Source organism: Cervus canadensis, chromosome 21 (assembly GCF_019320065.1).
Source record: "Cervus canadensis isolate Bull #8, Minnesota chromosome 21, ASM1932006v1, whole genome shotgun sequence".
Lineage (NCBI taxonomy): Eukaryota > Metazoa > Chordata > Mammalia > Artiodactyla > Cervidae > Cervus > Cervus canadensis.
Window position 1 is genome coordinate 17,731,846 of NC_057406.1, and position 17,253 is coordinate 17,749,098.

Here is a 17,253-nt window from a genome sequence, read left to right on the forward strand (position 1 = left end):
GAGATCTCATTTATCTACATCTCCAACACTTGGTATTACCTATTTATTAGTTTTTGCCATTAAAATGGGTATGAAATATTATATTACTATGATCTTGACTTGCAGTTCTCAAGTCATGAGTGAAGCTGAGCATCTCTAAAAATACAGCTTATTAGGTTATGTACTTCCTCTTCCATGAAGTGTTTTTCAATTATTTTTCCCAATTTTTGTCTTTCTAATTATTTCATGACAGTTGTTTATAGGTTCTTGGTATTACTACTGTGTTCATTAAAAGTAATTGAAATATCTTTTCCCAGCTCAGTTTTCAAAAATTTTTAATTTAAAAACACTATAAAGTGTTTTGATAAACACAAGTTCATAAAGAATCTGCCTGCCAAAAAAAAAAAAAGAATCTGCCTGCCAGTGCAAAAGATATGAGTTCAATCCTAGATCTGGAAGATCCCTGGAGAAGGAAATGGCAACCCTCTCCTGTATTCTTGCCTGGGAGATCCCATGGATAAAAGAGCCTGGCAGAGATGCCCATCAGCAGACGAATGGATAAGGAAGCTGTGGTACATATACACCATGGAATATTACTCAGCCATTAAAAAGAATTCATTTGAATCAGTTCTATTGAGATGGATGAAACTGGAGCCCATTATACAGAGTGAAGTAAGCCAGAAAGATAAAAACCAATACAATATACTAATGCATATATATGGAATTTAGAAAGATGGTAACAATAACCCAGACTTTTGGACTCTGTGGGAGAAGGCGAGGGTGGGATGTTTTGAGAGAACAGTATCGAAACATGTATATTATCAAGGGTGAAACAGATCACCAGCCCAGGTGGGATGCATGAGACAAGTGTCTGGGCCTGGTGCACTGGGAAGACCCAGAGGAATGGGGTGGGGAGGGAGGCGGTAGGGGGGATCGGGATGGGAAATACATGTAAATCCATGGCTGATTCATGTCAATGTATGGCAAAAACCACTACAATATTGTAAAGTAATTAGCCTCCAACTAATAAAAATAAATGGAAAAAAAAAAAAGGGCCTGGCAGGCTACAATCCACAGGGTTGCAAAAGAGCCAGACACAATTTAGCAACTAAACAACAACAAAGTCTTTTAACAGACAAAATAGTACAATATCTGGAACAAAGAATGTTGAAAAGAGGTATGAAGAAAAAGAGAAGAAAAGAATGAATAACAAACTAAACAGAAAATAATAATAATAAAGGAAAGCTCATCCTAAGATTAGTGGAAAAGAGGTTAATAGAAGAGGAAGAACTGAAGAGAGAAAGGCATTGGAATATCCCCATGACCTGATATGATAAGGATTATCGTAAGTTACAAAAGGAAATTATATTTTTACAATGGGTCTAAATTTTAAAGATGTTAGTGAATAAGGTTACACTCATAGGTAAATCTTCTTCATCTCACATATTGATTTCCTTTTAGAATCACAGAAAACATCGTTCCAGCCCCATCCTCTCTCATCCCAGAAAACAATTGAAGCACATTCCTCTGCAGAAAAGTTGGGTTCATTTTGGTGCCAAAATCTAAGGAGAAACAAAGGGTAAAAACACTTCAGTGAATGCTGAGTGATTGATTAGAAAGTACATAGGATTAGGTTGAAAAAATTAGGGTTCAGGATGAAAGAACACCCCAATGATGACTCCTTTTTTTCATATAGCCATCCTCAAAAACATCATATGCAGGTGACTTCCCTGATGGTTCAGTGGTTAAAGTTTTGCCTCCCAATGTAGAGGGCACAGGTTCTATCCCTGGTCAGGGAGCTAAGATCCCATATGCCTTGAGACCAAAAATCCAAAGCATAAGCAGTATTGTAACAAATTCAATAAAGACTTTAAAAATGGTCCACATCAAAAAAAAGTCTTAAAAATAAAACCACATGTGCAGACACATACTATCACTCTTGCTAATCTAAAATTCTCCTGGAAAATGAGTTTTTATGAAGCAAGGCAAGATTTAATGTTTTAATATCTGATCTTTACTTCCTCTCCTATACAGAGCATTTATCCTGACCTCTCTCACTTATGCACTCTTATCATATTCCTAAATCTCTCTGCTCTCATGGAGCTACACAAAGTGAGTATCAGAATGCTTGAGTCTGGGATACAATCTGTGGTAGGGTGGGATGGAAGGGACAGGACATTATTTTTTAAATTAAAAGACCTGGTACTGGGACTTCCCTGGTGGTCTAGTGGTTAAGAATCCACCTGTCAATGCAGAGGACACAGGTTCATTCCCTGGTCTGGGACGATCCCACATGCCTCGAAGCAACTAAGCCCCTGTGCCACAACTACTGAGCCGCACACTCTGGAGCCTGCACTCGGGAACAAGAGAAGCCACCTCAATGAGAAGCCCACAAACCGCAATGAAGAGTAGCCTCCCGTTTGCCACAACCAGAGAAAGCCCGCACACAGCAACAGAGACCCGGCATGGCCAAAAATACATAAATAAATGAATAAATACATAATTAAAAAAAAAAAAGACCTGGTACTGCTGCTGACTCATTTGACTTTAAGGAATTAATTAAATTCTTCATCTACAAAGATAGGAATAACCGTAAGTTCCCTAAATAGCTCACAAGGTTGTGTAATAATCAAATGTAATAATGTATAATTAAATTCAGGGTTTTCTAAAGCCACAAACAAATAGTATTATTATATAATTATCCTATTAGAATTTGAACATAATACTGCTTCAGACGTTTAAATCTTATTAATTGGAGAAATACTTAATTGAATTGTTTAGGAGTAGCAAAAGTAACAGTTAAGAGCATTATCTTTGGACTTAAATAAACATAGAGTTGAGACTACTTTCTCATCTTACTAATTTATTGAAGTTGGGTGATTTATTCTATTTCTTATCAGTAAAATGAGTTCTGAAAAAGAAGTTTTTATGAAATTTAGGTAAGATAATGCATGCACTTAGTAAGAACTTAATGATTATTAGACTCTTGATTTCATAATTATAGCCATTAGTATTAGCATTAATAGTTGCTGCTAACAAAATTTCTCTAACTTTTTTTGTGTAAACAGGGCACTAGGGTTCATTAATCTGAGTCTGCACTCACCTGACATTTTCCTTGTAAGGTGTCTGATCAATCCATTGCCAGTTGCCATTCCCTTGTGGGTCTGAGAGTCCCAGAAAATAAGAAAATGTTTTATTCAGCTGCTGGATAATGAAATCCTATGAGAAGAAAAAGAGTCATAGACTGAAATTTCCAGGTTGGATCAAGTAAGGGTTATCTTTAGCTCTGGAGAAAAGAAAATGCATGTATGAGGAAGTGTCATGACAGCACACTGGACAAGAGTAATGGCTAAAAACACCAACATTATCCCAGAAGGAAGAAAGCTCTGTTCTATGAATTCCCATCTCAGACAATTTATTCTTTTCTTCGCCAAGAGACAATTCTTTTTCAATGTGCAGATCAGTTTCTGTGCTTTTAAATGTTTAATAAATTTTACAAATGTGTCTGTCATCTTATTTATCATTGTTTATCAGTAAAATTACATTTGGGTCATCAAAATTCAAATTCGTTTTGTCTACTTTCCTAAGCAGTACTTCTCTAGGAAGTAGGTTTCAGTACTTGCAAAAGTTAAACATAAAGGAGTTCTAAATAAATTTTGACTGTAGTATGTGATTAATTTTTGAAATTATTATTAGTTTTGACAAAGAGGAGCCAAGATAGAGAGTAGAAAGACCCCGAGTTCCCTCCTTTCACAGCACACCAGGATTACAACTATTTATAGAGCAACTGGCAATGAGAATGACCTGCAAGCTAGTCGAAAGATCTACAACTTAACCACAAAGTGACTGGTAGATGAGTCAGAGACACAGAGGAGTCAAGATCCATATACCCAGATAGGTAACCCACAGATGAGATGATAATTAAAATTACAGAGATTATCTACAAGAAACAATAGACCATAGAGTAGTTAACTGGATAAAGAAACAAACTCTAGTGAGACTCACTTCAGTCTTAAAGGACACACACAGACTGAAAGTGAACAAATGGAAAAAGATATTCCACACAAATGAAGCCAAAACAGAGTATGGATAGCAAAAAATGAATTTGGACCCTTACCTTACACTGCATTAAAAAAAAAATTCAAAATGGAAGAAAGACCTAAATATAAGACCCATAACTATAAAAATTATGAAAGAAAACACAAGGGAAATGTTCTATGACACTGGATTTGGCGATTTTTTAGCTATGACACCAAAACCATAGGCAACAAAGAAAAAATAAACTAACTTAACTACATCAAACTCTAAAACTTCTGAGCATCAAAGGAAATAATCAACAGAGTGTAAAGGCAACCTGTGAAATGGGAGAAAATATTTGAAAATCATATATCTGATAAGGAATTGATATCTAGAATATATAAAACTCCTATAGCTCAACAAAAAAAAAACATAAATATCTCAATTTTTAGAATAGGGAGAGTACTTGAATACACATTTCTCCAAAGAAGGCATGCAAATGATCAACAAATATATGAAAAGATGTTTGATACTGTTAATCATCAAAGAAAAGGAAATCAAGTCACAATAAAATATAATTTCACACCCATTAGGATGGCCACTACTGGAATAAAGACAAAGAAAATAATGTGTTGTCAACAAAATGGAGAAATTGGAACCTTTGTGTACTCTTTGTGGGACTATAAAATAGTGTAGCCACTGTGTAAAACAATATAGTGGTTCCTTGAAAAATTCAAATTAGGATTACTATATGATCCATCAATCCCACTTCTGAATATATATGCAGAATAATTGAAAGCAAAATTTCAAAGATCATCTGTGGTTATTTGCAGCATTGTTTAGGACAGCCAGGTGATGGAGCATCCCAAACATCCATAAACATGTAAATGGATAAGTGATACATGTTTTATACATAGAGTGGAATATTATTCAGAATTACAAAGGAGGAAAATCCTGTCACATGCTACAAAATGGATAAATTTTGAAGATATTATACTAAGTGAAATAAGGCAGTCACAAAAATACAAAATACTATATGATGTCACTTGTATGAGATATCAATAAGTATTAATAGTCAAACTCATAAATACAGAAATTAAAAGGGTTGTTTCCAGGGACTGGAGGGAGGGGGAAATGGGTTGTCACTCTCCATTGGGTACAGAGTTCGGTTTGGCAAGATGAAAAAGTTGTTAGATCTTGTTATTGAATTGGTCAAAAAGTTCATTTGGGTTTTTCTGTAAGACGTTAGCTCCAATACTTTGGCCACCTGATGCGAAGAGCTGACTCTTCTAAGAAAGGACTCTGATGCTGGAAAAGATCGAAGGCTGGAGAAGGGGATGACAGAGGATGAGGTGGTTGGAAGGCACCACTGGCTCAATGGACATGAGCTTGAGCAAACTCCAGGAGATGGTGAAAGACAGGGAAGCCTGGCATGCTGCAGTCCATGGGGTCACAAAAAGTGAGACATGACTGAGCCACTAAACAACAATAAGACATTACAAATACAATAATGTGAATATAGTTAGCACTACTAAACTGTACACTTAAGAAGAGTTAAGGTGGTAAGTTTTGCTATTCTCTTTCCTCATTTTTTTTTATTTTAATGAAAAATAAAGAAAACCAAAGTACCTGCTCTGCTTCTGTGTTGATCACCACCAAGTGAGCTCCCATCCCAACGCAGTTCTGCTCACTCTTAGCCCAGAAATTCTCTTTAGAAGAAATAAAGTAGCAGCTGGAACCGAACGGCTTCCAGGTACCTGGGCAACATGCCCAAATCTTTTCTGCGTTGCATGAAAGGAAAGGGTGAATCTAAGATGAGACTAATAAGCTTAAAGGGGCACGTTCTATACATATAAAATTCTGAGGATCTGTAGTCATTTTTCAAAGATAGGTTTCTTAATTCATGTATTTTCTTTCAGTTCCCTTTATTATATAATTTGACACCATAGAATTGCTTGTAAATAAACATTCTTCAACATTAAGCCCTCAATATTTACTAAGATTTGCCTGCAAAATTTTTCTGGACTTTTTTTTGCCAAAAAAAGTCACTATCAATATTTTTTTCCTATTCTTCATATTCTTTATACATTAGAAGCACCAAATTCTTTCGGAGTTTCAAATGATCAACATAAGTGAGTCTGGAATTCAGTTCTGCTTAATAATCTTGGGCAAGCCACAGAGCCTCAAATTTTTAACATTTTAATAATGATAACTATTCTCAGGATGATTGTGGGAATTATAATTATTTATCATTAGAATTCTGTCTCTACATTGTATATGTCCTTGAGCAAATTCCATAACCTCCTTGCACCTCATTTTTTTTGCACCTCATTTTTTAATCCTTAAAATGGAAATAACAATACCAAACTCAAGGTGAGAGTTAATCTTGTAATATATACAAAGCACTTTAAAGAATGCTTAAGATGTAAAAATTGCTCATAAATATTACCTAGTACTAATTTTTACACAGTATCAAACACTTAAGAGTATTAACAAATAGTTGTCCCCTTTCTCCTTCAAAGCACGTTTGTCACTCTCCTTAGATTAAAATATCTGCAACTAACTGTAAAAATATCCACTGATGTCTTTTATATGTGTGTATATATATATGTGTGTATATATATATAATTTTAGCACATGTATATGTATATATAAATAATATAACTTTGTTGGGTTTTGAACTTTCATAAAGGTATTATATGTAGTCTTCTTGGGCTTAATTTCTCATTGCATAATGCTAAAATTCATTCATATTGTTATATGTAGTTCTATTCTATTTGTGTTTTTTTAATTATGGTCAAATTATCACATATTAAGTAATGAGAAAACATTTAAAGGCTTATTATTCATTTTATAATATTATAAAATGAGTAAAATAGACTAAGGAGTATCATTTTAATATTAGCCTCCTTTAGAACTCTACCTTAATTATATATTCTGATCACTATTAAAAATTGGCTTTTCATAAGACTTCTCAAAATGTGCCCTAACAGATTATTTTAATTTTAAAAGTCTAATTTGACTGACTGTTTTGATAGTAGGGATTGGCCTTGCCAATTAATTATACATTTCAAACATTTTTCACATGTTAAATACAAATCTCCAGTTCCAAGGTTGACAAAAATACTGAAAAATGTGATGAGTAGAAAAATTTGTCAAAAAGGCATATTGATTTTAATATATTTCATTTTCCTAACTGTTCTGAGAATAATGGACTCATTAAAATGGTTTGTAAGTATTGAAAAATAGATGTAATTAATAGTCATTTGGTAAGACTTCTTTTTTTTTTTTTCATTTATTTTTGGTAAGACTTCTTAAACATTTTTGGTGTACTTTCCAGAAATTGAGAAAGCAAATGACTACTGGCTGAAAAATAGCAAGACTTTGCAAATTATTCCATTTATTAGTCTTAACATCCAACAGCATTGAAAAATAACCTAATCAAATTTTTAGCAGACCATCACAAATAATTTTTGGAACTAGAACACTATATGATTTCTGGCAAATAACTGAAAATTTTCAAAAAATTGACTGACATCCTGACAAAGCACATTCTATGCCTATCTACTTATTTAGGTAAGTAAGGCTCATCTAAAGTTTGTGTTGCTAAAGTGAAAAACAGGAATAGAACTGACGTTGAATTCTCTCTCATTCTAGTAATAATTAACCAAGTAGATACAGTCTGATTGCATTTTTCAAGTCCCATTCATCTAACTAAGAGATGAACTTCCAATAGGATTTTGCTTTATTAGTAGTAACTTATCAATATTTAAAGTACATTTGTGATGTTTTAACACGAGGAATTCATTACACTTAAAGCCCAGTGTTCCACAGAATATAAATATATTAATAAAACTGGAGCATAACTGCTAGAAGCAGTCAAAATGTTTGGACCTATACATGGATCACCATGCATGTGACAACTAAATATGCAGACTGATACCACAAACAATTGCCACTGGTGATGTGATATTTTAAAATAATAATGTTGAGCCTTTTTTTGTCCGACATCTTAGCGAGGCGGCAGTGGTCGCAGTTGCTCTCCGACCTTCGCTATGCTGCCCAAGGATGACAAGAAGAAAGATGCCGGAAAGTCGGCCAAGAAAGACAAAGATCCAGTGAACAAATCTGGGGACAAGGCCAAAAAGAAGAAGTGGTCCAAAGGCAAAGTTGAGGACAAGCTCAATAACCTAGTCTTGTTTAACAGAGCAACATATGACAAACTCTATAAAGAAGTTCCCAACTATAAGCTTATAACTCCAGCTGTCGTCTCTGAGAGGCTGAAGATTCGTGGTTCCCTGGCCAGAGCAGCCCTTCAGGAACTCCTTAGTAAAGGACTTATTAAACTGGTTTCAAAGCACAGAGCTCAAGTGATTTACACCAGAAACACCAAGGGTGGAGATGCCCCAGCTGCAGAAACACCAAGGGTGGAGATGCCCCAGCTGCTGGTGAAGATGCATGAACAGGTCCCACCAGCTGTACATTTTGAAAAATAAAACTTTATTAAATCAAAAAATAATAATAATAATAATGTTGAATAAACTTCTGAACAAAAGAAAAAATAAAAATATTAATGTATACTTATCTATATATTTTGGCAAATAGGGGAAATGTGATGTAAATATTAGTCCAAGGGGGAAAAAGAATCATGTAAAACATCTAATAATATATGTTATTTTTTTCCTTAATGTGGACCTTTTTAAAAGTTTTTACTGATTTTATTGCAATATTGCTCTTGTTTTATGTTTTTTGCTTCTGTTTTGTGTTTTGACTCCCAATCAGACCTGCACCACCTGCATTGGAAGATGGGGTCTTAACCACTGGACCACCAGGGAAGTCTTGGTTACTCTCTTTTTTTCAATGCATAATGAGAGTTGAGGTAATACTTTGTAATGCCATTAAGACGCTAGTAGATACATTTTTAAAAGACGTAGCAATGTTGTGAAGTAATTAGCCTCCAACTAATAAAAATAATTGAAAAATAAAATAAAAAAAATAAAATAAAAAAGACGTAGCAGGTTTTTTAAGTGTTAATACTAACAATGCTCCAGAAATTGAAGCCTTTGCTTCTATGTATGCTCAGTTGCTAAATTGTGTTCGACTTTGCGACACCAAGGACTGTAGCCCACTAGGCTCCTCTGTCCATGGGATTATCCAGCAAGAATACTGGAGTGGGTCACCATTTTTTGCTTCTATAACATGATGCAAAAATATAGACATCGAATTAAGTTATATGAGGGAGAACATAATCTCTTTTTTTAACATTTACAAATTTATTTCTTATTTTAAAAATCTTTTTGCTCAACATATTACAGACAGAAAACTGTAGAAAACTGATACATACATTAACAAATTATTGAAAGTTGAACATCCTTATAACTCCCACTTAGGTCAAGATATGGAATTTTACTAGCTACCCCAGATGGTGTATATGTGCCCCATCTTAATCACAAGACCCTTTCTACCCCTCTAGATATAATAACTGCTTTTCAAAATCCTTTTAGGGGCTTGGCAAGCAGAACATTTTAAATGTGACAGGTCGGGCTTCCCTGGTGGTCGAGTCATTAGGACTGCCTTGCAATGCAAAGGACACCAGTCTGATCCCTGGTCCAGGAAGATTGCACATGCCGAGGAGCCACTAAGTCTATGTGCCGCAACTACTGACCCTGTGTGCTGCAACTATTAATACTGAAGCCTGCACGCCAAGAGACTGCTCTGAACAGCAAAAGAAGCCACAGCAGTGAGGAACCCATGCACTGCAACTAGAGAAAGCCCGCATGCAGCAACGAAGACCCGCCATAGTCGAAAAATAAAATAAATAAATCTTTTTAAAAAAAGAAAAGGAGAAACAGGATAGGCCTAGGCAGAGCACAGGTCCACTGAAAAAACTCTGACTTTACCCATGCCTCTGAATATCTCAACACCAGGACTGTGTGGGGGGAAAAAATGGGAAAGATACAATGTGGGTTTCAATTAGGCTTTAACTTCAATCAAATGGGAATTTTGTGTTTGAACTTTCATTTTTCCTTTTCATTGTCATGATAATTTGAAAAGTTATGTTTTCCTCCCCAGAAGGGCCAGCTCTACAGATGTTTGACAAAAAAAAAAAAAAAAACCTCCAATGTGACAACAAAACCATAGGTCAGGGAGAGTAAGGAAAATTATTCCTCAACACCCCAAGCACTACATTCTTGCCAAATACCAAAAAAATGGGGGAATTTTCAACATCTCATAGAAGCACAAACAAACCTCTGCCCTCTCGTTACTGTTCATAAGTTTCTTCATAAAAGCAGAGGAGGAAATATTTAGTTCCTGAAATAGCAGGAGTCTAGTGTCTATTTGGGTTTCATTACTTGGAAGGAGTCAAGTCATAATGACCACTGCAAACATACACTTTGCCTTTCTTGGGCTTTTGTGAGTCAGACCAGTGTTGATTCTGAATTGAACTCAACCAATTCTCTCTGTGGCTCAGATGGTAAAGATTTTCAGCTGGTAAAGAATCCGCCTGCAATGTGATTGGGAGACCTGGGTTTGATCCCTGGGTTGGGGATCCCCTGGAGAAAGGAATGGCTACCCACTCCAGTATTCTTGCCTGGAGAATCCCATGGACAGAGAAGCCTGGTGGGCTACAGTACACAACTGAGCAATTAACACTTTCACTTTACTTTCGATTCTCCATATGCTAAGTTACGAGGGTTATTGTTTAGAGTAGGGGCAGTCTCATTGAGACAGGAAGACAGCAATACAGCCATTTTGAAAGGACTGGGGAACAGCCTTGCACAAACCAGCCCTTGGAAGCTAAATAGGAGCTTGAGTCCCAGAGACACGGGTGAAAAAAAGCAGCAAAACAAAAACACACTTGCAGGAATAAACGATTGACTTTATCTCTGCTACACTAACGAGTATACCTAGTTGTCACAAGAAGCTCAACTAAATATTTTAACCTTATCTGTTTCTGTCCTTTCTTGCAGAAAATCTTCCTGTATTCCCTTTCCCTCACACAAGCTCTCTCTCTTCCTGACAGCCACCATGGACCCATCTGCCACTGATTTTAAAAGCCTGATGGACTTTCCTGGTGAGCCAGTGGTTAAGAATTCTCCTTCCGATGCAGGGGACTTGGGTTTAACCCCTCATTAGGAAACTAAGATCCCATATGTGCAGTGCTTAGCCACTCAGTCGTGTCTAACTCTCGAGACCCCATGGACTGTAGACCCCACACTCCTCTGTCCTTGGGATTTTTCAGGCAAGAATATTCGAGTGGGTTGCCATTTCCTCCTCCAGGGGATCTTCCCCACGGGATCGAACCCGTGTCTCCAGTGTCTCCTGCATTACAGGCAGATTCTTGGTAACTATGTGCTGTTGAAACCACAGAGCCTGTACTGTTTAGAGCCTGTGTGCCTCAATGAATACTCAGCACAGCCAAAATGCTAAAATATTTTTTTAATGTTTGACAACTGTTGGAAATTATCAGTGATCATGGGACAAACCCTCCTTACTGTTATAAAAGCAACTCACCCCCTATTACTTGGGGAGCTGGCATTTTTCTCCTTGCCTTCTCTCTTGTGTACAAGCTGTCTACTTTAACAAAAAGCTTTGCCTGCCTAAGACTCTTGTGGAATCAATATTCATTTCTATGGTATCACTGTCCAAGGATCTGGAAAGAATGTGGTAACGCCATCATGAGCCATGTTCCGACCTCCAAGTTGACCGTAATAAAACTTATTCTTGGAATGGATATGGGCATTATTTTTATTCATCTATTTTTGGCTGTACTGGGTCTTTTTTGCTGTGTGTGGGCTTTTCTCTAGTTGTGACGAGAGGAGCCTACTCTCTAGTTGCAGTGCATATGCTTCTCATTGCGGTGGCTTCTCTTGTTGCCAAGCACAGGCTCTAGGGCACACAGGCTTCAGTAGTTGCCACTCCTGGGCTCTAGAGCACAGGCTCAATAGTTGTAGTGCAGGAGCTTAGTTGCTTCACAGCATGTGAGATCTTCCCAGATCAGGAATCAAACCCACATCTACTGCTTGGCAGGTGGACTTTTTACCACTGAGCCAGCAGGGGAACCTTGATATGGGCATTATTAATTGGGCATTTTAGATATCAAAAAGATTTTATCCATTTGGTAGAGGGTGACGGTAATGTGAAACAAGAACCGTTAAGAATAATTTCTAGGGTGGGCTTCAGCAAATTACGAGGGTGTGTTGGTAGCACGTATTGAGGTCAACAAGGCTGGAGGGGGCATTTTTTGAAGGCAAGTCTAGAACCTGATATGAACAATGAAGTTTAGAGATACATTAAATATATTCATGCAGCAACTTTGCATGCTGTACTGTGCCTAGTCTCTCAGTCATGGCCAACTCTTTGCAACCCCATGGACTGTAGCCCACCAGAAGCCTCTGTTCATGGGGATTCTCCAGGCAAGAATACTGGAGTGGGTTGCCATGCTCTCTTCCAGGGGATCTTTCCCAACCCAGGGATCGAACCCAGGTCTCCCACATTTCACCAGATTCTTTACCATCTGAGCAACCAGGGAAGCCCGCAGCAACTTTATCTTTTTTTAATAGAATAAACCAATATTGAATTCAACCCTGACCTGTCTCTGAGAAAAGGGGAAGTCTAGTTAAACATTGCAACACCTTACCTGTCACCCTTGTCCCTTCACTGAAGCAGGTTAGACTTGAATGGTGTGTGTGCAGTTCAGACAGTCTTTTGCCAGTGTTGCCATATGTAAAATAATAAGTCACTGTAAAAGGAGAAGAAGGATTAGTATCCTTCCATTCTTTAACTTTTGAGCCGTATGCTCTAAATCTGTGCCGCACTGGCGTACCTGCAACTGCCACCACTCTCTTCTTTCTAAGCCAGCACAATAAAGACTATGCTGATTGTGTGTGGAATCTAGGGAAAATGTACTGATGAACCTATTTGCAGGGCAGGAATAGAGACCTGGACATAGAGAACGACTTGTGGACACAGGGTGAGAAGGGGAGGGTGGGAAGAATTGAGAGAGTAGCATTGACTTATCTACACTACCTTGTGTAAAATGGATAGTGAGAAGCTGCCGTGGAGCACAGGGAGCCCAGCTGGGTGCTCTGTGATGACCTAGAGCGATGGGATGGGCGCGTGGAAGAGAAGCACAAGAGGGAGAGGATATATGTAGATGTATGGCTGATTCACACTGTTGCACATCAGAAACTAATGCAATTATGTGTTGTGTGTTAGTCACTCAGTCGTGTCTGACTCTGCGACCTCATGGACTGTACCCCACCAGGCTCCTCTGTCCATGGAGTTCTCCAGGTGAGAATACTGGAGTGGGTTGCCATTTATACCAATTTTTTTTAATTGTTTACTACTTGCTTGTATGCATTGTCATGTTTGTGTTTATGCCGACACATTTATTTTTTACTCTTTCCCCCTTTAAAATTTAAGCTCTATGTTCTAGGGCAGAGATTCTGTTTTCTTTTTTTTTTTTTTTTCATTAATTTTTATAAGAGTGTGGTTGCTTTACAATATTGTATTAGTTTCTGCTGCCCAGCAAAGTGAACGAGCCATACATCTACACACATCCTCTCCCTTTTGGACTTACTTCCCATTCAAGTCACCCCAAGCATTAAACAGGGTTCCCTGTGCTATTATACAGTATGTTCTCATTCATTGAGATTCTGTTTTCTATACCAGTTAATCACCTAGAGCTGTGATGATCATAATAATCAATAGACACTGTTCATTCACTGGCTATCTGCTTCTCTTTAAAATTTTTTTAACTTTTTGTTTTGTTTTGGTGCATAGCCGATTAACAATGTTGTGATAGTTTCATGTGGACAGTAAAGGGACTCAGCCATACATATACATGTATCCATTCCCCCCCAAACTCCCCTCCCATCAAGGTTGCCACATAACATTGAGCAATACAGTAGGTTCCTTGTTGGTTATTCATTCTAAATATAGCAGTATGAACATGTCCATCCATAACTCCCTAAATATCTCTTTCCTCCGTACTTTCCCCACCCCTTGACCCAGCAACTATAAATTCATTCTCTAAGTCTGTGAGTCTTTTTCTGTTTTGCAAGGAAGTTCATTTGAATCCATTTTTTTTAAGATCCCACATATAAGGGATGTCATATGATATTTCTCCTTTTCTGTCTGATTTGCTTCACTCAGTATGACAATATCTAGGTCTATCCATGTTCCTGCAAGTGGCATTATTTCATTTTTGATGGTTAAGCAATATTCCATTGTATACATGTACATCTTTTTTATCCATTCACCTGTTGATGAACATCTAGGTTGTTCCATGTCTTAGCTATTGTAAACAATGCTGCAATGAACATTTGGGTACATATATCCTTTGAATCATGTTTTGCTCCAGATATATGCCCAGGAGTGGGGTTGCAGGGCCTTATGGTAGCTCTCCTTAATGTTAATAATCCTGAAGTGAGTTTGCAATTTATTCCAGTATTTTTAAAAATTTCTGACTGCTGGTAGCTACCCTTAAACATAGAGGATGAATAACAACCAAGGGGAGCCTTTAAACCTTTAGAGACATTTTAAATGTCTCAAATGAATATAAACTTTTATGTTCAGGGTGTGCACATTGAGTAAGACCTGTTCTCGCTCAGGTCCTGACTTGATTCTTCACTCATATCCTTCTCGTCCTTCTGTTATTGAAACCCTGGACTGTCAAACATTATTACCTCTCTCTTAGCCTGTCTCGGAGTTCTGAATACCTGCTTCCTTTTGATTACTGAAATAGCTACCCTTAAACCCCTTTCTCTCTTCCACTTGACTCTGTAAAGTAAAGCAAATTCTAATCCTGGTGATAATTCTTTGTGCTTTAATGAAGACTATAAGATTGATTTACATGTCAGAAGGAGCTTCAAATATGGCCAATTTGACATAGGAAGCCAGTTTCACCCCCTCAGATTATTCAATAACTATTTTTAACCACCTTGTATGAATAGAGAACTAAATTGTGGGTTAGAGAGCAAAAAGGCCTTTGAGACTTCTCACAAAATGAACCTGAACTACTTAACTGGAGGCAAAGGGAACAGGAAAGAAATACTTTATTCTCTTCTAGTTCCAATATTCCACTTGAAAACCTTTTCCTTTCCTAGTGGGAAAGACTCCCACATGAAAACCAAATATCCTAATCTAAAGTAGTATGATCATAAAGGCAGTTATGGCCGTCCTCTCACTAAAGGGCTTTATGACACGTGATCACCATGAACCCAGGAGTGAAGATGGGGTCCTCGAGGATGGCAACAAGAAACATACAATCTAGGTGAGGTCATGATTGGGTAAATGCTAGTAAAACCAGGCAAAATAAATCTGGAAAAAGAACCAGTTATCAAAACATGGAGGAAGCAGAGAAAAGGGAGGAGGAGGGGAGAGAAAAATGAAGAAAATGCATGGCATTCCAAGTAAGAGCTAACATATTAATGGGTTAAAGAGAACATATTCTAGGGAAGGGGTCCCCAACCTCTGGGATCTAATGCCTGATGATCTGAGGTGGAGCTGATGTAGTAATAATAACAGAAAGAAGGTACACGGTAAGTGTACTATGATTGAATCATCCTGAAACCATTCCCCACCCTAACCCCTAGTTTGTGGGGAAGTTGTCTTCCACAGAATGGGTGCCTGGAGCCAAAAAGGTTGAGGATCACTGCCTAGAGGGTCTACATAGAACTTGATGGGGAAGGGATCAAGGGACATAGCCCCTCAGTGATGAACTTACCCACACAGCTCACAATGAAACATGCACTGAGGAGGACTAAGCAAAGTACCACGATACACCAGAGCCTCGCATGGAAGCAGGATTCTGCTTTCCCTGTCAAGTCAGCAAGACAGATGTAGTTACCAGGGGTTCCAGGAAGCAAGAGACCCTAAGAAGCTTAGAGCAATGAAGACACCAGATGAAGAATCTCAGAGTAATTAAGACTTAAATTAGAAGAGAACTTAGGGGATTTCCCTGGTGATTCAGTGGTTAAGAATCTGCCTTGCAATGGAGGAGACACAGGTTCCAACCCTGGTCGCAGAGATAAGATCCCACATGCTGTGGGGCAACTGAACCCACATGCCTCAACTAAGACCTAACACAGCCAAGTAAGTAAATAAGTATCTTTTTAAAAATAGAGAGCTTAGAAACGCCCTCAAGATTACATAACCAGGTAGTGGCTCTCAAAAGTGGAGCTAGTGGTAAAGAATTCGCCTGCCAATTCAGGAGATATAAGAGATATGGGTTCGATCCGTGGGTCATAAAGATCCCCTGGAGAAGGAAATGGCAACCCACTTGAGTATTCTTGCCTGGAAAACTCCATGGACAGAGGAGTCTGGTGGGTTACAGTCCATGGGGTCACAAAGAGTTGGGCATGACTGAAGTGACTCAGCAGCAGCTCTCAGGCCTTAAACAATCCAGGCAAAACTCATTCTCAGCCAAAGGTAATTTCCATTTCCTTCTTCTTTCTTCTTAATATTATAATCTTCTGTTGATTTCCCCATCTTCCTAAAAATATCATTTCTGTCTCTTACTTCTCATAAACCTCTGTGGTGTATGGTTTCTTACACTTTCAGGTGAGTCTGGCCTCTGAGGAATTATTCTCTCTTTCAGTCTCCCATGACTCTACAATGTGGTCCAATCTCTTTCCCATCCATTTGTCTGTTGTCTACATCTTCTCTTCAGATGACTCATCATTTCATCACACATTTGTATCTTCCTTTCTTGAATGGAGAAAAGGAATACTTACCTTCCCGCACCATTCTCTGGGCTCCCTGTGTTCAGGAGGTCCAAAAGCCTCTTTCTCTCTCTCTATCTGAAGATGTTACCCAGAGCTCTGGCTTCATTCAAAGAAGTCAGAGCTCAGAGATGAACTGCTGAATACTCTGATGTGACTAAGAGACATCCAATATAAAGGGCACCTTGAAAGAAGAAGTTGCGGTTTGGACTATAGATTCCAGTGATTTTTAAATAGTGGGTAAAATGAAAGAGAAACTGAGAAACCTAGCCTAAACTGTTCATGAGAACTTCAACAAGAATATTCACATCATTTGTTCACTTTCTGACAGAAAGTCTGTCTCTCTCTCTGATTCCCACTCAGAACAGAATAGGAATCTTTAAAAAAAAAAATTATTTGTAAGATGTAATTAATTCAGTGGTCCTTAGCCAATTGGGGTGGGGGGGGTGGCTTTCCTGGTGGCCAAGTGGTAAAGAATCTGCCTGCTAATGCAGAAGACTTGGGTATAATCCCTGGGTAAGGCAGATCC

At 37.9% G+C, this 17,253-nt stretch overlaps 2 protein-coding genes across 3 annotated transcripts; one reads left to right on the forward strand and one right to left on the reverse strand.

Moving 5' to 3' along the window:
* Positions 1-985: 985 nt before the first annotated feature.
* CLEC6A (C-type lectin domain containing 6A) lies at positions 986-16,899 on the reverse strand. Of its 2 annotated transcripts, XM_043441513.1 has the most exons (6): positions 16,737-16,899; positions 15,728-15,820; positions 12,638-12,739; positions 5,626-5,777; positions 3,083-3,198; positions 986-1,541 (listed from the first exon to the last, which is right to left on the reverse strand). In XM_043441513.1, exons 1-6 carry the CDS (start codon positions 16,747-16,749, stop codon positions 1,397-1,399), a joined length of 621 nt encoding a protein of 206 aa, XP_043297448.1. In that variant the 5' UTR covers positions 16,750-16,899; the 3' UTR covers positions 986-1,396. The 2 variants fall into 2 exon arrangements, with proteins under 2 accessions (XP_043297448.1, XP_043297449.1); XM_043441514.1 differs by lacking the exon at positions 15,728-15,820 and having other exon boundaries at positions 16,737-16,864.
* On the forward strand, positions 8,037-8,512 carry LOC122423957 (40S ribosomal protein S25-like). Its single transcript, XM_043441515.1, has 2 exons — positions 8,037-8,397; positions 8,430-8,512. Exons 1-2 carry the CDS (start codon positions 8,052-8,054, stop codon positions 8,456-8,458), a joined length of 375 nt encoding a protein of 124 aa, XP_043297450.1. The 5' UTR covers positions 8,037-8,051; the 3' UTR covers positions 8,459-8,512.
* Positions 16,900-17,253: the final 354 nt, after the last annotated feature.

Coding starts and splice junctions, on each gene's coding strand:
- CLEC6A (XM_043441513.1), bottom strand. Junction 5,778..12,637: donor TGAAGGGACAAGGGTGACAG/GTAAGGTGTTGC, acceptor CATGCAACGCAG/AAAAGATTTGGGCATGTTGC. Junction 3,199..5,625: donor TCAACACAGAAGCAGAGCAG/GTACTTTGGTTT, acceptor TTCTTCTCATAG/GATTTCATTATCCAGCAGCT.
- LOC122423957 (XM_043441515.1), top strand. CDS start 8,052: ATGCTGCCCAAGGATGACAAGAAGAAAGATGCCGGAAAGTCGGCCAAG. Junction 8,398..8,429: donor CAGAAACACCAAGGGTGGAG/ATGCCCCAGCTG, acceptor CCAAGGGTGGAG/ATGCCCCAGCTGCTGGTGAA.